The 24,723-nt window shown below is 38.8% G+C and overlaps 1 protein-coding gene across 1 annotated transcript in view; it reads right to left on the bottom strand.

Annotated features, from left to right (window-relative positions):
- LOC117514725 (ankyrin repeat and IBR domain-containing protein 1-like) overlaps positions 1-24,723 on the bottom strand; it is a 73,517-nt gene that overhangs the window by 36,778 nt on the left and 12,016 nt on the right. Inside the window, exons 6-11 of the mRNA XM_034175288.1 lie at positions 19,185-19,393; positions 13,299-13,387; positions 12,610-12,754; positions 11,331-11,497; positions 2,704-2,792; positions 645-775 (exon numbers count right to left, since the gene is read on the bottom strand). Coding sequence (XP_034031179.1) covers positions 645-775; positions 2,704-2,792; positions 11,331-11,497; positions 12,610-12,754; positions 13,299-13,387; positions 19,185-19,393 — 830 coding nt within the window. The remainder of the gene's footprint in view (positions 1-644; positions 776-2,703; positions 2,793-11,330; positions 11,498-12,609; positions 12,755-13,298; positions 13,388-19,184; positions 19,394-24,723) is intronic.

The following is a 24,723-nucleotide window of genomic DNA, read 5'->3' as shown; positions in this document are numbered from 1 at the left end:
TATTTCTCAGTGTGGTTTGTTTACATGTGTAATAAATAACACTAAATGCATCTGGCTAAAAGCTCTCACAGGAGGTCTTAAACTATTATGTAAATGTGCTCCCAGCTGCTGGATACAATAATAAAATCTCAGCTAGTGTGATGAATTAAGTAATTCAACAGTGATACCAATAAAACAATGATAACTATCTTAGTATAAATTTTTGTTACTCCATCTTAACATCTACCAGTACGTTAATGACCAATTTGTAGGTGCACTTCCTCAGAATCATGCCAACTGTCACACTACCAGCAGAATATAAAGAATTTTAAATATGTAATGCCAGAAGTTTGCATATGTAAATTTCATACAATTGGAAAGAAAAAGAAAACCAGAGTTGCTTGGAATTTTTTTTTTTTTTTTTTTTACTGCAACTCAATTTTATACTGGTTTGTTATATTTTTTTGTATTTTATGTTCTATACACTGTTGCTTGCTGTGAACAGAGCTGAGCACCCCTGTCATTTCTCTGCATATTACTCCATATTTCTATGCACGTGACAAATAAAATCCTTTTAATCCTTGAAACATCATGATTAACAATCAAGAGTAAGTGTTGATTGATGTACTCATCAATAAAAGCAGAAACTCCGCGGTCTGGCTTACCTTAGCACACTGCATGTGGTTACATCCTTCGTTTTTCTGTATGGGAGACTTGCAGTTGGCACAGGGTTTGGAGTTAGTGAGCAACCACAAGCAGTTGGCAGCATCTTCATAAGCTTCGCTCACACCCGCCACTTCAGTTGAGGAGGGAACAGTAAACAGAACAGAGATGGAATATGAATAGCTATTAGCACGTCGTGTTAACAGACCACTGCTCTTGCTGGAAATCCTCTTGCCTGACTAATGAGTAATTATATTAATTATATATTTCTGTTAACATCTACCAAGGTGAACACAAACACACCAGTCTGCACACATGCAGAGTAATTGGCTCACACCAACTCTGGCGTACCATTCAAAATGCCACACTGAAATACAATCTGGAAAATACACAGGGATAGATGTGCCATAACAAAATAATTGCTTTTATCTTTGAATTGTCAAATACATGGACAGACTCCAGCCACCATCAATTCAACCTGCGGCAGTCCAATTACTGTTCATGAACAATGCACAATTTCAATAAGCAGGACGTGCACGTACATTACTTGGTACTGATAAACATGGTGAATTTTAATTGCTCAATCGCTAAACTGTAACTGCTGTGGTTGAGTTCCATGAAATTTCAAATCAAATCTCTATCCAATATTCAAGCCAATCACTGAAATTTCTTTATGTTAGTAGTTTAACAACACCCACTGTAAGTAGCAGGTGTTAATATAGATAACCACAAAACACATAAATGCTGTACTACAATTTCCAACATTATACCGTACTGCATGTTGGAACGCCCCCTTGAGCATATGCCCAGCCCCTTTTAAAAAAAAAAGTTGCTCAAAGACCTACCTTAAATCATTATTATGCAAGCCTTCCATCCTCTGCACCAGCATGGATGCCCAAAATTTCCTGTATATTCGTTTTATAAATTGTGTCGGTAGCATGGCCCAAGCAGAGGGTCACCCCCTTTGAGTCTGGTCTGCTTGAGGCTTCTTCCTCAAATCATTAGAGGGAGTTTTCCATACCGCTGTCGCCTGTGTGCTTGCTCTAGGGGTTGGTAAGGTTAGACCTTACTTGTGTGAAGCACCTTGAGGCAACGTCGTTGTGATTTGGCGCTATATAAATGAAAATAAATTGAAATGAAAAAATTTAAATAAATTGGAAATTATTCTTCTAATTAAAGTTGACGAAATGATCATGCTACAATAAGTTCTTGACCCCAACACACTGGAAGCAAAAAAATAGCAAGCTTTCATTAAGTTTTTCTCGTCACTTCCGCGTCTTGCCTCCAACATCATCAGCGTGTGGTGGTAGTCTTTCTTACACATGTATGCAATTTATTTTAATTTTTTTAACAATAGTAGTCATTGCATGACAATGACATTAGGGATCTGAAACCCCTTGGCACTAAACAGGTGAGTTATTTGTGATGAAATCAGACAACTTACTGAACTATATGGAGGGGTGAGCATTCCAAAGAATGTAATATTGGCTTGGCACTCTTGCAGTCGCCCACCTTTTTCAAGCAGAATTTCACACAGAACACACTGAGGTGTTCCAATGTGGAAATATGGTAACTTACACTATTTGTATTATGCTGCAGTAAACTTTAGCAACACTGGGTAAAACAATGTACTGTTTCTGTGCAAGTTCAGATGTTAAAAAGGAACTTTTCATCCTGGGGTCATCTTTTCACTGAGGACAAAAACTATTTTATTCAGTGCAGTGTTGATTTAAAACACAAACACAGTCACGGATGAAGCAGCTACATAATGCAATTGCATGGGGCAATCTAAAACCACTCATAGTAAACTGCTTGTGTCATTATTAATGTCTGGTTGCATGTACAGCAGGAGTGAGCAACAAAATCAATATGGCACAGATTAAAATCATTTTTGTTCAGTGGAAACAGGTAAATACAAAAAGCATCTAAAAATAGTGCCTATGTTAAAACCATACTGGAGTGTACCTTTAATTTCCTGCCAAGAATACATTACCACACTGAAGGAACAACAACAAAACCAAAAAAATAATAAGAAAGCAATAAAGTTGTTTTGAAACTCACATTCCTCAGGTTTCATCTCAGTGACCTTCTGGAGCCACATCTTCCAGGTATCACAGTCACAGGGTTCATGAGCTTCTCCTCGACACTCCCTGCATTAACCGCACAGGTACACAGATGGATAAAGGTGATGCAGACAGTTGAAAAGACTGAGGTGGCTGAGGCACACAAACAAAAGACACAGAGGTTAAAGAGTCTGGCAAAGCAAGAAATCTCTCACAAATGACAGGGAAACCCATCAATCTATTGTCAAACACCAAATCTAGGTAGTTACAGCAGCAGCAATTTACTGACCAGCCAGGACGCTGATGGGCGAAGCAAGATATACAGCTATATTGACCATACAAATCCAGAGGAGAAGTGAAACAAGCATTAAAACAATTATAAGATGTTTCATTTCAAATGTTTTTCATTCTGTCTTGCTCAAGGTTTTCAAATGTATAGATTTGTGCTTTTGCTTTAGGATGAACTGGTTTAGAGGGATTAAAAATTATTTTACATTTTCAAATATATTTTCAAACTTTCTCATTCCTTTCTTTCTGTCTTCTTTCAATTTTGGACAGCTTTAAGGCATGCACGCTTGGGAAGGAAATGATTATAGGTCAAAATGACTGACAGATTACTCTGTAATTTAAAATAATAATAATAATTTCCACCACTAATGTACAGGTGATATGAACTACTGTACTCAAATGAAATTATAGCACACGGTGAGCAGTGTGAACTCAGCCCTCTCACAGAAGCTGTCAACTGGTCGTAAACCTTTAAAGGAAATGCGCCCCTTTATCAAAGACACATCAAAGTTGAGCCTGTGTTACATCCACTTCCATTACCAAATGTCATGTCAGCTGAGCTCTTCAGTGAGACTGACAAGAAAAACCTAACGGGCACTTTTATGAAGCAGACAGTGACGTCTCGGTTGAGTCAGACATGTGGCGTTCATTGGACTGTGGTGGAGGAACTGCTGTAGGGATTCTGCATAGCTCCAAGAACATGTTTAAAAAGGACAAAAGTCAAACTTTACAGCATCTGGGCTCTTCTGCCCCAGAGTCCGCTGCCAAGCAAACACACTCACACAGAGAACACAAGTAGTTACAAATATGCGTGGGAGTCAACAGTGGACACACACAGAACACCTTGACAAACTTACATTATTCAGACGAGTGCGTATCACTCGCGCACACACACAAAACACTTTGTATGTCTACACATTTACATAAACAGCATCTCTGATCTGTTACTAACAATTTCTTAAGATTTTTCAGTTTGGTACAAATTCAGACTTTGACAGTTACTCACTGGTATTCAGACTAATTAATGCAAGTAGAAGCACTCAGAGAGTGGAAACCTCCGCCAAGGCCATGGGGTCACTGACGCCATAACATCTACACGTCGTGGAATCACTGAACCTAAAACAGTCTAACAATGAAGTTTGCTCAGTAATAAAAAAGTTTCATCTGCTGTGACTGGATAGCATGTATCCTTAGCACTTGGCATCACAGTTGCATGTGCTTATAGACAAAAACAAATGAGACAAAATTCAATTTATTATTCAACTAAACTGCAAATATATAAATTTTTTAACATTTATGAAACACTTCTCTAAATAAATAACAGTAAATTCAGTGTTACAACCAAAACTATGATACATACACTTTTCTTTCCTTTATATTTGACATCCTTGACCATGAAAACATACCACTAGAACTTGGAATCACTTTTATGTCTTTATTAGTTCAAAAGTTATTGTATAAAAACGATTTTTCGGTAATGGCGGTTTTCTTCTGGCTCCATAACATTTGAAACTACATCAAATCTGATGATACCCTACTGAATCAGTACAGATTCAGCTACAATTTGGTGTTAGTTGTGCATCTATAGCTTAATTTGTCACCTCACATTGACACATTTTCTATTTTCCCTATATTTTTGCATATTCTGGATCACCAGATCCGGATCCGATCATCACCAAACTTTGTTGTTTGATAGAACATTTGACTATGTTACACCCTAATTTTTTTTCAAGCCTTTCTGCCTTGTTTTTGTGGAGTTAGAAACTAGAATGTCAAAATTCCCCATCCCGCAATGGTGAAGAATCCTTTAAAAAATTCCTGGATCCGGATCACCACTAAAATTTAATCACTTGTTCCTCTTGTCATTTCCAACCACTCCACAAAATTGCATCAAAATCTGTTCAAAACATTTTGAGTTATCCTGCTGACAAACAGACAGACAGACAAACAAACAAACTCGACCGAAAACAACCTCCTTGGCGGAGGTAATTAGCATACCCACGTGGGTGTATTAGAAAAAGATAAATGAATCTGATAGTCTGCAGTCAAATACACTGTAAGTAAGTCCCTTCGGCTGCTCCCTTGTTTGCACTTGGGGTCGCCACAGCAAATCCAAGGTGGATCTGCATGTTTGAATTGGCACAAGTTTTACGCCAGATGCCCTTCCTGACGCAACTCCACATTACATGGAGAAATGTGGCAGGGGTGGGATTTGAACCCGGAACCTTCTGAACTGAAACCAAGCACATTAACCACTTGGCCACCACCCCTCTGCAGTCAAATACACTCATCTGCAGAATTTATTAAATCCCTCAGGTTCATTGTTTCCCACATCTCTTTCTCCATGCATGCACAACTGTTCTTCACCACATCGATGGTATCGGGTCAGTCACGAGTGTTACCCCCTTTTCAACACAGAGAATTTTGTTTTCTCTTTGTCTTGTTCCTGATATGCTGCACTCATAGCTGTGTTTAGCAGGCAGTCAGCAGCATTTTACTGCAGATATGCCTTCCTGCAAAAGATGTCATTTGCTGTTGATTTTAAAGTTCAAAGAAGAGTTTTAATGATTCTAAAGTTTCATCATCTCAAATTGATAAAAAAAAATAAAAAATATTTGGACTCTGAACACTAAAGTGCATCGGAGAAAACGCTTCTCTAATTAAGAGCTGAGCAACTGCATCTGCCACAAACAGACTCCAAATTCTGGAATTAGCTCAATGATAGGCCAAAAATATTGGCTAAATATTACATCAAACTAGAGATCTGTGAGCAAACTCAATATAGAGTATGGCAATCACTCTGCCATACTGCATTGCATATCATGGTCGTAAATCTATTGTTACTAAATACGTGAACAAACAAAATGGCCAACCTCTGTAAAAGTAATTAACATATTTTTTTTATAAGTTCAATTATCTAACTGGAATTATCAATCAATCAATCAATCAATTTTTTTTTTATATAGCGCCAAATCACAACAAACAGTTGCCCCAAGGCGCTTTATATTGTAAGGCAAGGCCATACAATAATGATGTAAAACCCCAACGGTCAAAACGACCCCCTGTGAGCAAGCACTTGGCTACAGTGGGAAGGAAAAACTCCCTTTTAACAGGAAGAAACCTCCAGCAGAACCAGGCTCAGGGAGGGGCAGTCTTCTGCTGGGACTGGTTGGGGCTGAGGGAGAGAACCAGGAAAAAGACATGCTGTGGAGGGGAGCAGAGATCGATCACTAATGATTAAATGCAGAGTGGTGCATACAGAGCAAAAAGAGAAAGAAACAGTGCATCATGGGAACCCCCCAGCAGTCTACGTCTATAGCAGCATAACTAAGGGATGGTTCAGGGTCACCTGATCCAGCCCTAACTATAAGCTTTAGCAAAAAGGAAAGTTTTAAGCCTAATCTTAAAAGTAGAGAGGGTGTCTGTCTCCCTGATCTGAATTGGGAGCTGGTTCCACAGGAGAGGAGCCTGAAAGCTGAAGGCTCTGCCTCCCATTCTACTCTTACAAACCCTAGGAACTACAAGTAAGCCTGCAGTCTGAGAGCGAAGCGCTCTATTGGGGTGATATGGTACTACGAGGTCCCTAAGATAAGATGGGACCTGATTATTCAAAACCTTATAAGTAAGAAGAAGAATTTTAAATTCTATTCTAGAATTAACAGGAAGCCAATGAAGAGAGGCCAATATGGGTGAGATATGCTCTCTCCTTCTAGTCCCCGTCAGCACTCTAGCTGCAGCATTTTGAATTAACTGAAGGCTTTTTAGGGAACTTTTAGGACAACCTGATAATAATGAATTACAATAGTCCAGCCTAGAGGAAATAAATGCATGAATTAGTTTTTCAGCATCACTCTGAGACAAGACCTTTCTGATTTTAGAGATATTGCGTAAATGCAAAAAAGCAGTCCTACATATTTGTTTAATATGCGCTTTGAATGACATATCCTGATCAAAAATGACTCCAAGATTTCTCACAGTATTACTAGAGGTCAGGGTAATGCCATCCAGAGTAAGGATCTGGTTAGACACCATGTTTCTAAGATTTGTGGGGCCAAGAACAATAACTTCAGTTTTATCTGAGTTTAAAAGCAGGAAATTAGAGGTCATCCATGTCTTTATGTCTGTAAGACAATCCTGCAGTTTAGCTAATTGGTGTGTGTCCTCTGGCTTCATGGATAGATAAAGCTGGGTATCATCTGCGTAACAATGAAAATTTAAGCAATACCGTCTAATAATACTGCCTAAGGGAAGCATATATAAAGTGAATAAAATTGGTCCTAGCACAGAACCTTGTGGAACTCCATAATTAACTTTAGTCTGTGAAGAAGATTCCCCATTTACATGAACAAATTGTAATCTATTAGACAAATATGATTCAAACCACCGCAGCGCAGTGCCTTTAATACCTATGGCATGCTCTAATCTCTGTAATAAAATTTTATGGTCAACAGTATCAAAAGCAGCACTGAGGTCTAACAGAACAAGCACAGAGATGAGTCCACTGTCCGAGGCCATAAGAAGATCATTTGTAACCTTCACTAATGCTGTTTCTGTACTATGATGAATTCTAAAACCTGACTGAAACTCTTCAAATAGACCATTCCTCTGCAGATGATCAGTTAGCTGTTTTACAACTACCCTTTCAAGAATTTTTGAGAGAAAAGGAAGGTTGGAGATTGGCCTATAATTAGCTAAGATAGCTGGGTCAAGTGATGGCTTTTTAAGTAATGGTTTAATTACTGCCACCTTAAAAGCCTGTGGTACATAGCCAACTAACAAAGATAGATTGATCATATTTAAGATCGAAGCATTAAATAATGGTAGGGCTTCCTTGAGCAGCCTGGTAGGAATGGGGTCTAATAAACATGTTGATGGTTTGGATGAAGTAACTAATGAAAATAACTCAGACAGAACAATCGGAGAGAAAGAGTCTAACCAAATACCGGCATCACTGAAAGCAGCCAAAGATAACGATACGTCTTTGGGATGGTTATGAGTAATTTTTTCTCTAATAGTTAAAATTTTGTTAGCAAAGAAAGTCATGAACTCATTACTAGTTAAAGATAATGGAATACTCAGCTCAATAGAGCTCTGACTCTTTGTCAGCCTGGCTACAGTGCTGAAAAGAAACCTGGGGTTGTTCTTATTTTCTTCAATTAGTGATGAGTAGAAAGATGTCCTAGCTTTACGGAGGGCTTTTTTATAGAGCAACAGACTCTTTTTCCAGGCTAAGTGAAGATCTTCTAAATTAGTGAGACGCCATTTCCTCTCCAACTTACGGGTTATCTGCTTTAAGCTACGAGTTTGAGAGTTATACCATGGAGTCAGACACTTCTGATTTAAAGCTCTCTTTTCAGAGGAGCTACAGCATCCAAAGTTGTCTTCAATGAGGATGTAAAACTATTGACGAGATACTCTATCTCCCTTACAGAGTTTAGGTAGCTACTCTGCACTGTGTTGTTATATGGCATTAGAGAACATAAAGAAGGAATCATATCCTTAAACCTAGTTACAGCGCTTTCTGAAAGACTTCTAGTGTAATGAAACTTATTCCCTACTGCTGGGTAGTCCATCACAGTAAATGTAAATGTTATTAAAAAATGATCAGACAGAAGGGAGTTTTCAGGGAATACTGTTAAGTCTTCTATTTCCATACCATAAGTCAGAACAAGATCTAAGATATGATTAAAGTGGTGGGTGGACTCATTTACTTTTTGAGCAAAGCCAATAGAGTCTAATAATAGATTAAATGCAGTGTTGAGGCTGTCATTCTCAGCATCTGTGTGGATGTTAAAATCGCCCACTATAATTATCTTATCTGAGCTAAGCACTAAGTCAGACAAAAGGTCTGAAAATTCACAGAGAAACTCACAGTAACGACCAGGTGGACGATAGATAATAACAAATAAAACTGGTTTTTGGGACTTCCAATTTGGATGGACAAGACTAAGAGACAAGCTTTCAAATGAATTAAAGCTCTGTCTGGGTTTTTGATTAATTAATAAGCTGGAATGGAAGATTGCTGCTAATCCACCGCCCCGGCCCGTGCTACGAGCATTCTGACAGTTAGTGTGACTCGGGGGTGTTGACTCATTTAAACTAACATATTCATCCTGCTGTAACCAGGTTTCTGTTAGGCAGAATAAATCAATATGTTGATCAATTATTATATCATTTACCAACAGGGACTTAGAAGAGAGAGACCTAATGTTTAATAGACCACATTTAACTGTTTTAGTCTGTGGTGCAGTAGAAGGTGCTATATTATTTTTTCTTTTTGAATTTTTATGCTTAAATAGATTTTTGCTGGTTATTGGTAGTCTGGGAGCAGGCACCGTCTCTACGGGGATGGGGTAATGAGGGGATGGCAGGGGGAGAGAAGCTGCAGAGAGGTGTGTAAGACTACAACTCTGCTTCCTGGTCCCAACCCTGGATAGTCACGGTTTGGAGGATTTAAGAAAATTAGCCAGATTTCTAGAAATGAGAGCTGCTCCATCCAAAGTGGGATGGATGCCGTCTCTCCTAACAAGACCAGGTTTTCCCCAGAAGCTTTGCCAATTATCTATGAAGCCCACCTCATTTTTTGGACACCACTCAGACAGCCAGCAATTCAAGGAGAACATGCGGCTAAACATGTCACTCCCGGTCTGATTGGGGAGGGGCCCAGAGAAAACTACAGAGTCCGACATTGTTTTTGCAAAGTTACACACCGATTTAATGTTAATTTTAGTGACCTCCGATTGGCGTAACCGGGTGTCATTACTGCCGACGTGAATTACAATCTTACCAAATTTACGCTTAGCCTTAACCAGCAGTTTCAAATTTCCTTCAATGTCGCCTGCTCTGGCCCCCGGAAGACAATTGACTATGGTTGCTGGTGTCGCTAACTTCACATTTCTCAAAACAGAGTCGCCAATAACCAGAGTTTGATCCTCGGCGGGTGTGTCGTCGAGTGGGGAAAAACGGTTAGAAATGTGAACGGGTTGGCGGTGTACACGGGGCTTCTGTTTAGGGCTACGCTTCCTCCTCACAGTCACCCAGTCAGCCTGCTTTCCCGGCTGCTCGGGATCTGCCAGAGGGGAACTAACGGCGGCTAAGCTACCTTGGTCCGCACCGACTACAGGGGCCTGGCTAGCTGTAGAATTTTCCACGGTGCGGAGCCGAGTCTCCAATTCGCCCAGCCTGGCCTCCAAAGCTACGAATAAGCTACACTTATTACAAGTACCATTACTGCTAAAGGAGGCCGAGGAATAACTAAACATTTCACACCCAGAGCAGAAAAGTGCGGGAGAGACAGGAGAAGCCGCCATGCTAAATCGGCTAAGAGCTAGTAGCTATGCTAAGCTAGCGGATTCCTAAAAACACGCAAAGTGAATAATGTGTAAATAATTTAGAGGTGATTCAGCAGAATGAGTGCTTTAGTTAAGGCACGTAAAGATTACACTGGGAAACAAATCGTAATCTAGATAACTACATCAATCTAACTGCGCAGATTAAACAGCTAACAGATACAGAAAAACACCGCTGTGCTCCGGAACAGGAAGTGATACAATACCGCAGTGAGAGCCAACCACCAGTAGAGGCCACCAGTTATGTTCATTGACATACATTTTAATATGCATGTATGACCACAGTTTGATGTTTTATTGAAATTCATAAACTGGTTTTAGTCCATAGGCCAAGCGGGTTTTCGGTACCACTTAAAGTGACGAAACAACACTTAGACTCCAGTCTCAGCGTACCATAGCCTACACAAAAAAAATGTAGTACAGCAATCCCAGGGTGGCAGCTGTAGCCAGGTAGGGGTCAATAAATAATTACACAGAGGTCAAAATGTAAAAATGCCCCAATCATGTTGAAAACTATACCACGTAATTGTCTGGTCATAACGATTCCAAAAAGGTATAGTATGGACTATCTATGACTGAATGTTCTGGAGTTATGGGGTAAAAACAGCAAACATAGTGACAAAGGTCAGCTTCAGTTTGTACAGGGGTCAAAAGTTAAAGTTGTTCCAATTTTAGTAAAAAATGATGCAAATTATTGCTTGGGTTAACACAGTTCTAAAAAGGAATAGTTTGCACCATCTGTCATACTTAGTTATCATGTTGCAGGGTAACATATGTCACAAGTCATAGAATCCAATGGACGTTGACCTTGTTTGACCTTACTTTGGAGACCAAACATTCAACACAGTCAAAACTATTCTATTTATTAATCCTTTTATGACTGCTGGGATAGGTTCCTGCTCCCCCCACCATTAACCCTTATTTTGAGTAAGCAGGTATACAAAATGGATGGATTTATGTTCAGTTTATGCTGCATATACTTACTGACCAGCAAAAGAGATGACCCTTGCCACAATCAACGGCAGGGGCTCTAAGGAGGGGAAAGTTTAGGGGGTCTGAGGTGGATGTTCCAGGGCCCTGGGTGTTCAATCGCACTGCCCTTTCACACCCGGCTTCAGGACACCAGCGAATCACTGGGTTGTTCTCCACAAATGCCTGCCAACAAAATGCACAAACATCAGATAAGTTTCGATTCTTGCATCACAATCATTATTATAGCTCCAAAAAAAAATGGTACTTTCAAAAGAGGAATCACTGTATTAATGGACTATATTCTTATATTTTTTTAAAACACCAAGAAAGGTGGGATTTCCTGCACACAAACTATCAACATTGTTGTACCACATCATTCTCAGTCATACAACAAGTACTCAGCATGCTACTTGCAAAGTGCAAATAATCCAAAGCTAAAAGTGGTAAGAAACATCCAGTTAAACATATCACTGTTACAAGGTATAATCATCTACAAGCTATGAAACTGGATAGTGAACATCTGTGAAAACACCTCACTTCATCAGCAGCTTACATTAAGTTGACAACTGCAGTTTACAGTCATTATAAATCATAAAAAGACCAGCCTTTGGATTGGGTCAACAACACCCAAAGGCACTGTTTTATATCAATTTTTATTTATCAACATGATTTGGAGAATACTGTTTTTATACTTGGATCTTGTTCCAAAATACTTTGTGTACTGTCCAACCAAAGAATTTTAAAACGGTCGTCATCTAAATCTCTCTCTCACACACACACACACACAAAAAAGGCAAATCCTGAAATAATCACAGGTTTTGTTGATGAAATCATGTTAATTTATAATCCCTTGTGTTTTCCTGACTCTAGGCCATCAGTTAACAATAGGCTCTATCAGCTGCCTTATTTTCAGAAATTCACTTATGACCAATTAAAAGAGAGAAAGAGATGTGAGAAGATGCACTGCTTTCTACCATTGTTCTGGTTCAACAGCACAATTAACACAAGTGATTGGACCGCTCCAAACAGACTGCCACGTGACTTCGCCATAACAGCAGAGCTGAAATTTTACTGGCTTTGTGTTACATCTTTGACTTACTATCAAAGTTCATGTCGTATCACCCGATCAAGGTGTTTAAATTTCTGCACCCAAACCCTCAGTCAACAATGATCTACATTTAGTATCGCTCCTAGACTGAAGTATCACCTCGAAAAAATTTTCACCACCCTTGATTGATGACATAATATTTAAACAACTGAGTTCACTGTTCAACTTTGTTCTTTTCTTGCTTTACATTAATGTCAAACTGGAGGTAGCGCTGGTCCATCTCCCTGGAAACAACACTTTGGATGACTTCCACAGGCACCAGCTGGTAGCAGTCAAACGCTGGGCAGAAGATGTTGTGGGCTTCACCCTCTTGTATTTTAAGATTCAGAAATCTGAAAATGTAGAGACACATTAGAAGCAAGAATAAGCTGAAGATCTGAACACAGAAGACAGGGACATTCTGGCTACAAAAGCTGCATCCATGTGTGTAAAGCTTATATAAATTAATACACAGTTGCACAAATCACTTCTAACTGCAATTGTACAGCAATCTGAGCAAGTGAACTACAGACTACACAAAATAAATAACATTGTATCAATGATGTGGCAGATTAATAGTCATTTTGAACTACTTCTTGACTCAACTCATTAATCATTTTAGACAATAAAATAACAAAAAAGCACCCAGACTAATTAAATGCTGTCTAAAGTGACATCTTAAAATGAATTATTATGCCAAAGTATTATAATTAGTTAATAAAAGAAAGTAAGTGCTCATATTTCATCTATTTTGGTTTGGCATCTTACTGAGTAACTCATTATTTGAGTTAATCTTGTTATGCTGAGATATTTGAAAGTGTGAGTTATGAGTAAAAAGTAATTAAAAATGTGAAATGTGCTTTAAAGTCAAAAGAAATGAGTGAAAATGGAACACACCCTTCCCAGCATGCTCGGCAGAACTCGTGGCCACAGGACATGTCAATGGGGTCCTCAAAGACAGAGATGGTGTGCATGCAGATGCCACACTGTAACAGAAAACAGGAAAGAATATCAGCCCATGTCCTTTTGATCCAATCTACGCACTATAAATGTTTAAATTCTATAACCTGTGGAGGCTTGTGTATGTATGTGAACATCCTGACCTAAAATTCAACCTGTCATCAGTTCAGATGAGTCTGTGATTTTGCTGATTGAGTAGGTGCCCTGATTGCAGCAATTTAAAAGCTGAAACGACTAAATGTTTGGGTGTGCGATTGTGCCGGATCAAGACTAAGACCCAGGATTTCAAAGACTTCCTGGGCTCAGCCATCAGAGGCACATTTGTATGGGGTGAAAGTGTTTAACTTGAGAGTTTTGTTTATATTGTCAGCGGCATTCCTGCCTCTGGGTACTCTACCTTTGAGACAGAGATGCCTGGAAAGAACTTATGGAGCCATGATGTCAATGGATACTGCCGTTTGTTTTTGATGGAGATAGACAGGCCAGGTATTTATTTAGGGTCCTAGTGCTTGAGGCGACAAATGGATGTCTTCAGCACTAGGTCTCTTCAATAGATCTTGGCTGAAATGATTCTGGGTCAAACGATCAGCCACTTTAAGGAGACTCAAATGAGGGAACATCAGCAACAACATTTTGCCCATGTGGCACATGTCTCTAGCAATGATCCATTACACAAGCTCCTCAATGCTGAGGTCCCCAGTAAACAGAAATGGCCCATTGCACGCCCATGTTTCACTTTGATGCAGCAAATACAACCCCTGGCAAAAATTATGGAATCACCGGCCTCGGAGGATGTTCATTCAGTTGTTTAATTTTGTAGGAAAAAAGCAGATCACAGACATGACACAAAACTAAAGTCATTTCAAATGGCAACTTTCTGGCTTTAAGAAACACTATAAGAAATCAGGAAAAAAATTGTGGCAGTCAGTAACGGTTACTTTTTTAGACCAAGCAGAGGGAAAAAAATATGGACTCACTCAATTCTGAGGAAAAAATTATGGAATCACCCTGTAAGTTTTCATCTCCAAAACTAACACCTGCATCAAATCAGATCTGCTCGTTTAGTCTGCATCTAAAAAGGAGTGATCACACCTTGGAGAGCTGTTGCACCAAGTGACTGACATGAATCATGGCTCCAACACGAGAGATGTCAACTGAAACAAAGGAGAGGATTATCAAACTCTTAAAAGAGGGTAAATCATCACGTAATGTTTCAAAAGATGTTGGTTGTTCACAGTCAGCTGTGTCCAAACTCTGGACCAAATACAAACAACATGAGAAGGTTGTTAAAGGCAAACATACTGGTAGACCAAGGAAGACATCAGAGTGTCAAGACAGAAAACTTAAAGCAATATGTCTCAAAAATCGAAAATGCACAACAAAACAAATGAGGAACGAATGGGAGGAAACTGGAGTCAACGTCTGTGACCGAACTGTAAGAAACTGCCTAAAGGAAATGGGATTTACATACAGAAAAGCTAAATGAAAGCCATCATTAACACCTAAACAGAAAAAAACAAGGTTACAATGGGCTAAGGAAAAGCAATCATGGACTGTGGATGACTGGATGAAAGTCATATTCAGTGATGAATCTCGAATCTGCATTGGGCAAGGTGATGATGCTGGAACTTTTGTTTGGTGCCGTTCCAATGAGATTTATAAAGATGACTGCCTGAAGAGAACATGTAAATTTCCACAGTCATTGATGATATGGGGCTGCATGTCAGGTAAAGGCACTGGGGAGATGGCTGTCATTACATCATCAATAAATGCACAAGTTTACGTTGATATTTTGGACACTTTTCTTATCCCATCAATTGAAAGGATGTTTGGGGATGATGAAATAATTTTTCAAGATGATAATGCATCTTGCCATAAAGCAAAAACTGTGAAAACATTCCTTGCAAAAAGACACATAGGGTCAATGTCATGGCCTGCAAATAGTCCGGATCTTAATCCAATTGAAAATCTTTGGTGGAAGTTGAAGAAAATGGTCCATGACAAGGCTCCAACCTGCAAAGCTGATCTGGCAACAGCAATCAGAGAAAGCTGGAGCCAGATTGATGAAGAGTACTGTTTGTCACTCATTAAGTCCATGCCTCAGAGATTGCACGCTGTTATAAAAGCCAGAGGTGGTGCAACAAAATACTAGTGATGTGTTGGAGCGTTCTTTTGTTTTTCATGATTCCATAATTTTTTCCTCAGAATTGAGTGATTCCATATTTTTTTCCCTCTGCTTGGTCTAAAAAAGTAACCGTTACTGACTGCCACAATTTTTTTTCCTAATTTCTTACAGTGTTTTTTAAAGCCAGAAAGTTGCCATTAGAAATGACTAGTTTTGTGTCATGTCTGTGATCTGCTTTTTTATACAAAATTAAACAACTGAATGAACATCCTCCGAGGCCGGTGATTCCATAATTTTTGCCAGGGGTTGTAGATGGTTACATTCAAGAGGTGGAGAAGGCTGCCTGGATGGTTGTCATCCAGGACCCAATGCAGTTCCGTAGTGCGATGGCTGGTGTGATGGCTGACACCAGCACATGCTCCCAGACCTGAACAGATCATCTATTCAAGTAGACCAGTAATCAAAATGTGATGAGCAGCGTGACTGTAATATACAATGGAATAATAGTTCCAAAAAAAATTCTTGTAGTCAATCTGTCAGACTGTATAAACAGGGAAATACTTTTTTTTTATCCTTTGAACAGTCACAGCACACATCTATCATGTTTTCAACACTTAGCCTGTATCAGGCCTACATTAACATGAAGAAAACAATTTAAACATTTCTGATGTTATAACCTGAAATTCTTCAATGATTTCCTGTAATATTTTGCATAGTGCAATGAAGTTTTTGTGTAATCTGTAAAATCATGTTTTAAAGTTAAAAAAAAAAAGTAGCTTGGTTTGCTTACTGATGCATATCATTATATCCATGTCATATCGTTAAAAGAAACTGTGGGCTGCTGTGCATTTTATGCACAATTTTAAGGGTGTGTGATGGGGCATTTGTGACAGCTGTCCTACCCAGAGCAAACAAATGGACTGTAAACAGACTGAGCACTAAAAAAGTTCCTGGACCATCCCAGATCCTGATGCTCCATACAAAAAAAACAAAAACAAAAAAAAACACTGCACCAAAAGCAAACTCACACAGACAGAGATGTGCAATAGCCAGGTTGGCCAAACTGGATCTGTAAAAATGCTCCTGTGAACGTCTTCACATCTGCTGTATGCTTCTATGGATAAAGTAGCTGCTAGTGTTTCAAAAACAGATTTTTTTTTTTTGGAAACTTACTGCATATACATTAGATCACTAACCATTTTTCACAACATACAACATTAAATTCATTTTTGTCCCTAATACATCTGTACAGGGCAGTTATTTTCTTTTGTTTTTTAATACAGATACAAAATTTTGGCATTTACCATGGGCAGTGCAGATTAATGTCTTAAAAGCCATGTTAAATTAGTTTTGTGATGACTCGTGTCCTGGTTTTATTTCAAAAATGTGGAGCCAAATAAATGATTTGTTTGAGCTACAACCCCTCTGCAATGCGATACAGAGTCAAAACAAAGCAATAGAAGGGACCCACGTGCTTATGTGAAACGCTTTGTTATGGTCTCATGTTAAAAATCAATAGGTCAACTCATCATAAATGTACAATTCCAGAATGACAGGACAACTAACGTATCTGAGAGAGGCCAAAGTGTCAGTCAGTGTTTATATGACTACGATGACACCTCCTAAGTATGTGGCTCAGTGATGACGGTTCTAGAATCAGATGCATTTTCTCACACCCGCAGACACTTCAGACACAAAAACAGTCAAGCATGCAGAAACACAAACACGCCTTGTTACAGTGAAAAACTGCCCTGACGGAAAACACAAAGAGAGCAGTGTACTTCAACAATGCAAGTATTGATTTGTGAAAGAGCAGAATGTGATATAATCAACTGTAAACTTTAAATGGGTCCTGAGTAGAAGCGATCGATTGGAAGACTATGGTTCAAAGCACGCCTTGTCAGACCCACAACAAAGGACACTGTCAAACAAACCCATCCTATTATTTCTCATAAAGTCGCTGATATATCAATCCTGTGAACCTGAGCTATTATTCATCAACATTTAGCTCACATATTGAAATACTTCAGACTGAAGCATACACTAAATTTCAAGTCGGTCATCCATCTCTTCTCGTAAAATTTTCCCACTTGGTCACATAAAAAGTTCTAAAATATCAAATGCCTAAATTATCCACAGTCAGATGTCATAAAAAGAAGCACACTTCTAATAAAAGAAATGTTTGTGTTAGGCTTTCATGGTTTAATAAGCTCAAAGAAACACTACTTTTCTTACAGTGATGTTCCACCTGTATCTACAGTGTAATAAATATTAACCTTAGTGCGTTCTGACCAGTTACCCTACGATACTGACCGACCGTGTCCTCAACTAATGAAATGGAAGCTAGCCTAAATAACAAGAAGCAGCAAAATAAAAAATAAAAAATATGCACGAATAATGTTTTTGGATCCATTCACAAAGCTATTAACAGTCAACAATACTAAACTACACATGATCAACTGCACAAATTGCGACATAGTAGTATTAGCTAAAGACAGGGAGCACTATTCCATATTATTCTTAAAACAAGCACCTTCTCCATTATAGGTTAGCTAAAGTCAATAATAGTGCTAAAATATTAGAACGTATTAAGAACAAGAATAATGTAAACCCTGAATAAAAGAAAATGCAATCAATTAAAAGTCTAAGTACTTACAGACTGTGATCAAGCTCACAAAGTGACACATACATATCAGTGGTAGGAAGGTTTTTTTTGTGATGACAAATACGATGTATTACAGAACTGACAAATACGATGTATTACAGAAGTATCTAAAGTCTGGTTACTTCCCATTGAAGATGTTAGACTGTAAATATATTCCTTCATGCACATTTTCACATGGTTTGCTACTGCTGTGTGACGTTTCACTGAAATCCTTTAAGTGGTTGTAGAGAACCTGCGCTTACCAGGGCAGTAATCAAGCAATATGCAATTAAACACAAATTTCCTATTACCTCCCCTTGACGATGTCAGTTCAGAATTATTTCCCTTCAAGTACACCTTTATGGGCTGCTTTTTTTTTCTTTTTTTTTTGACATTTCATTGAAATTTTTTTGGAGGGCAGGGGGTGGTGGCCAAGCGTTTAGTGCATTTGGTTTCAGTGTGGAAGTTTCCGGTTCAAACCCCACCCCTGCCAGATTTCTCCGTGTAATGTGGAGTTGCGTCCTGAAGGGCATCCAACGTAAAACTTGTGCCAATTCAACATGCAGGTCCACCTCGGATCTCCTGTGACGACCCAAAGTGCAAAAAAGGGAGCAGCCGAAGGGTCTTACTTTTGTTGAAATCATTTTGGAACAGTTAAGGAACAGAGTGATTCCTACTCAAAATGGTTGTTTGCAGGAGGTATAAAAACAGCAATTTATAATATGAATTATAAAGAAGAAGAAAATACTGACACTGCAGATACTATAAACGCATTCATGTTGTGCAAAAAGACATTGCTCAGGTTTTAATAGCAATTTGCATATCCAAGATTCTTGAGATAATCTGATTTTATATCATTACATGTTTTAATACGTTAGCAGATATAACATACTGAGATAATGCAATTATAATTAATGTAACGTTCTTTTTGTCCATTCAGCATTCCCATAGAATCAGACCACCTAGTACTGCCATCCTGTCTAATAAAGTACTGGTCACTTTATCACATATTCAGTTATAATTTAATAATTGGAGACCTGAAGATGTCTCTCACCAGATTAGACTCATCATCAGGAGGGATGAAGCTGATTTGGTCCGGGGAAGTGATTGAGGAGTGGGTGGTGCGGGGCATGCGAGGTGAAGGTAAGGTGTCCCAGGCGTTGTAGCCAGATGGTGGTGGGTTTGGCATATGTACGCCAGAGCGCTGGCAACATTCCTCTGCGTTGGTCATCCAGGCTTCTAAGAGTTTCTCTCTGTCCCAGTCTGATGTATAAAACATCACATAAAACAAATAGAGTAGAACCTCCAAGACAAATGAAAAGGTAAGTGTTATTACAAGCTGAAGGGGACAGGTTTTGATGACATTCAAGGAAATACATTTAGAGAGGGAGGAACAGAGAGATTATCCCTGTAAGAGAAACATATGTGCAGTGTAGTTACAAGTCAGCGGTAAATAAACCATCTCCGCTGTGGGCCTAAATCTTGAAGGACCTGTTATACTGGCTTTTATAATCAACAAAAACCTCTCATCTCTTTGGATCACAACATAATCTTGTAAGCTATTTGGCAAGCAAATGCCAAACATATTACAAAACAACAAACAAAAATACTTTACACTGTTAAAACAGGGTCACTGATCAAAAACAGACTAAGAAACTTTTTTAAAACAAAATGTATTCTGAAATGCTAACTTTCAAGTCTTCATAAACATAAACTTTGAACTGTCAAATACGGAAAACATATTTCTCTCCACTGAATTCTACATTTACTATAAAGGCAGTTACTGGTTTTAAAATGTGCTTGTATTTTGTGGTATTTGTGTACAACTCATCATGGCTTAAATTTTCAAGGGTTGGAAAGCACACTGGTGAAAGTACTTTACCTAAACCTAAGCATAACTCTGTCCAGCAAAAACATTCCCACCTCAGCCTTCCAAACATCCAAAAACATAAACCTGCTACCACCTGGTTTTCTCATTTATAATAGCTGCTAACTCTCAGCAGAGGAAAAGGCACATTTCCACTTGTAAAATAAATAAATAATTTCTGCATTATCCTGAGTACAAACATTCCATGAAAGTATCCTGTTCTAAAATAAGGAGCATGATGTCAACTGTACAATTAGGATACAAGCAACCAACCTAGAAACACATTTTCCCACCAATCAAAATGAGACAGACTGTAAACAGCCCTACTTACATAATGAACATTGCGACTGGTCGATTAGTGTGACTATACCTTCATGGTGTCTGGACTACAAATTTATCTGAAACTCTGACATTAAAAGTCTTCAATATGAAAAATTATCTTTAACAAAATGAAGCTGTGTTGTAACAGAACTACTGAATATGTAAGACAAATTTCGGATCTCTGATCTGACAATAAAATATTATCTTATCTTATAAAGCAAATAAGTTGGCTGAAAGCAGAGACAGACAGTCTAGTAATACAAATGAAAACAATGTGACATGAAGTGATAAGCATTGGGGAAATATTAAACATCAGAAATGCATCAATTCAAGTTGTTACTAGAACTAAATGATACATCCCTACAGCGCTAAATTCTTAAACCGCTTGATAAACAAAAATCCAGAAATGTCCCTTTCCGAGCAGGCCCACAGGCAAGCAGTATTCCCACAGTTGGGGTGAACAAATATAGCATCATTCAGAGGTCAGTCTTACCCCTCTAAGCTCCCAAAATATGTTCTAAATGTGGCACACAGCTCAAAAGCCACTCAGGCCAACGATTAAACAGAATAAATTCCTTAACTTACGCAACTTGAGGTGGTTAACTTAAGCAGGATACTGATTTCAAAACCCTGAGATTAAATAAAAGATACTGATATGGCATAAATTATATATTACTTTCATGTTTTCTGATTATTATTATGATTAATTGAGCAATTGGAAAAGATTGTGGCTTACCGGAAAACTAGATTTATAACATTTCATATATACACAACAATCCTATTAGCAGAGAGCAGTTAACCCTTTGTTAGCTCTCTGAATAGGGAAGGTGGTGCATTTAGCCGCATTTCATAAAGTGAGTAATTTTAACATACTAAGCATCCTGGGGGACACCATATTAGATAATTATGATACATGAACACTATGAAAACTCTCTACAGCCATAGTTCTCAAACTGTGGTACACATGGGCCCCCTTCTGGTGGTACGCCCAGTCAACCAAACTTATTTTTTATAGTGTAATTAAGTCAGCTGCTTTATTTCAAATAAGGTTAAGGCTAACTAAACAATGTTTCATTGAATGAATACAAATAAATGGAGCAGACTATTCATAACGAAGGAGTTGACGGCTTTACGGCTTCGACACTTAAAATGATTGATACCGGTCTCTCCCGAAAGCAAAGCGAAATGAAGCAATGCTTCATAAGAGTCGGAATCGGCTCTGCAAACAAAGCAAAATGAAGCAATGCATTGTAAGAGTCGGGCTCAGCCCATAGAGTTATATTATAGAAATATAAAATAGTTATATCTACGAGGTCTGTGAGAAAAGTATCATACCTTTTTAATTTTCACGCCTGTCAGGCGAATGACGTAACCGACAGGCGTGAAAAAACTCACGCATGCGCACGAGGGTTCAAGGTTGGCTGATGTATTCGCACGTGATTCAAATCCATATAGTTTTTGAAAAAAATAAAAAGGTACGATACTTTTCTCACAGACCTCGTATAATATAACTATTTGGCTCAGCCATAGAAGCGAAGCAAAATGAAGCAATACTTCATAAGAGTCAGACTCTGCTAATGCACACTTCAGATACCGAGCTCTAAATCAGTTTCTGCTGTAGCATTCTGCTCATGACGAAAATAAATCCTATTAATGATCCACCAAGACAAAAAAAAAAGTGTATTAAATAACACTGTTAACAACAATAACATGCCATTAAATATGAGCAGCTGAGGTTACAGAGGCAGGACTATGATATTGTTTCACAAACATTCTGTACGTTCAGTCTCTTTGTACTGGCATGACTAGGCATGGGCCGATATGAGATTTGGACAGTATGATAACCGTGGGCAAAAATACAGCAGTTTCACAGTATTATGTATAGCTTTAAAATGTGCTTTAACAACATTATGGCTATTTGCATATGATGCGTGCGTGATTCAGACGCACTAATTGATGCAATGTCTACCGCTACGAGCACTATACCACTGATAACTTTAGAGGAAATGCCAAAATAATAGTTTCTCTTTTAAACATGTAGCATCTGCCCCGTGGGAAACATGACTTATTTGCTTATGGAGAAACGTGGCTGGAATAAGGTCCGGAAGTCCAGATGCTCAATACTTTACCAACAAACTGCTTGGAATAGATGTATTTGTCCTTCTTGACATGTTTGTGGGAGAAATTTGGTCGACCACAAGCTTGAGTCCACCGTTTGTACTTCTCAGTGGTTTCAAAGAAGGGACAAAGTTTACTCCTTCCATGTAATCCTTTGCGGGTATCTTGAATCACTCCGCGTCCGACACAGGCCATAGCTACAGTGCTTTGTTGCCACCATTTTTGGCTTGAAGTGCTATTCTTCAGAAAATAAAACGAAAAAGCCGACTTGGTCCTTTTAGACGGAGGGAAAAGTTCAGTGCAGGCTTCACCTCCTTCAGTCATGATGCAGAGCTAGCTAACGTTAGCTGCCTGTTTGTAAACAGAGACAGAGGTGCGCACCAGGGGGAAGGGCGGCAGCGGTCGCCTCCGCTCTGCCTGTCAAGAATTCTCGTAACCCGCTCATACCGTAGGGACGGTATAACGTAAAATTTTAGTGGTTTTGATACTGTGGCTTTTTGATACTGCAGTATACCGTGAAACCAGTTATCGGCCCATGTCTAGGCGTGACCGAACCCGACTCACCTGAGTATCATTTTGAAATATTTGTCCAAACCCAACCCAACCTGTCGGACCCAGATCGGGTATCCACGCTCTAATTTCAACGACATGCAGTCATTTTGACAACTTCTCTGTCGTCCGCCTCTGTCAAAATGCACTGCAGGTTCTGGACCAATACTGTGTGAGAGAAATCAGTTCTTCCTTACTGCCGGACACCGTCCTGGGTGTCACAGCCGGTCCACGACAAATACAAAATGCTTTCATCTGTCAACTTCAGTTTAAACTGATCTAAATCATCATAATCCATATGCATCCTGCTATTTTGAGCTGTTGTGTTGTAACCAAGATCTCACAATGAAGCTGGCAAGTCAAGATGTGCAAATCACTCTATGCTAGCCTAGTTCTCTGTATACTTCAATTTTTGCAGGGCGTTTTTCCTCACCACTATTGTCAAGATGCTTTCTCAGAGGGTAAGGTTAGACCTTAACCTTGTGAATAGCGCTGGGTTGAAAAGATTGACTCAAATTTTGTGAAGTAGCGCTAATATGTTGCATAACTCGACAATCAGGTAAAAAACTCAAAAAACTGTTTTTATAACACTAACCCAAATCTATATCAAAAATTGGATTGAATTGAAAATCGATTCTGAATCTGAACAATTGGAATCCAATCAATTCTTGAAATTTGAATCGATACCCAGTCCTACTTGTGAAGTGCCTTGGGGCAACTATCTTGTGATATGCTGCTATATAAATAAATTGAGTTGAAATAAATTTTAATTCTGATTGTAATGATGGTACTGGGAAAGGCAAGTGTTTTCTAAGGTGACACTTAAAAAGATTAAGAACCACTGCTCTACATTATTTATAATGTCCTATTGCTTTTCTTCTTCAACTACTGTCAAAACACAGCCAACAGGTTTCAGTCAGTATCATCCGCAGACTGCTGCAGTGTACATTAGCTGCATGGTTAAAATGATTCTTCAAAGCAGAAAACTCACCCTATAATTTTTTTTAACTTAAATGCTTGAATTTCTTGAGGAACCACAATAATAAAATAACATATTTTTGAAGTGATTCACATACAGACGCTTAGCTCAGTAAAATGATATTATGAAAATTAGAATCTCAAGGTTGCAACTTAAATTCAGGTCATGACATCTCTGTACTCCACAAGATTTAAGTTCCCAGAGCACAGAGATGTAGCTGAAGGTAAGCTTACTTATGTCTGTGCATAAAAATGTAGGTATAAACAGAAAGTCTTTCTTTTCATTCTCTAAAAAGGCTTTCACTCATTTGACCTTCCGGAAGCATATGCCTCTTTTGTATATGTTTATTAGAGCGGGTGCATGCATGCTGAAGTGGACAGAACTGTATTTATTATGTAAATGGGCTGCACTTTATACACTTAATCAGAGTAAGTTGAAGAAGAATCAATCCTTCCTGGATTCCATGTAAATCCTGCATGGATCCTGAGGCCAATCAGACCAGTGCTTAACCTCGGATACCATATTGTCAGAAGGATGAAAGTCTACAACTCCCCCTGGACGAGATGCCAGTCCATCACGGGTTACTTCCCTAGCCGAGGCTAGTAGCATGTACAGGTGGGTGGACTGGGACAATGCAGATGAATTCCCTTGTTCAAGGACACAAACAGCTAGTTTGGGTGGCAGTGCATATCGTTAACCAATGAGCAACCTGGTCTGAAGATAGCAGACCAGTGGAGCTTGGATTATAACTAGCGGTTA

The sequence above is a fragment of the Thalassophryne amazonica genome, chromosome 7 (genome assembly GCF_902500255.1).
Source record: "Thalassophryne amazonica chromosome 7, fThaAma1.1, whole genome shotgun sequence".
Taxonomy (NCBI): domain Eukaryota; kingdom Metazoa; phylum Chordata; class Actinopteri; order Batrachoidiformes; family Batrachoididae; genus Thalassophryne; species Thalassophryne amazonica.
This window is presented reverse-complemented; position numbering and strand designations above follow the sequence as displayed.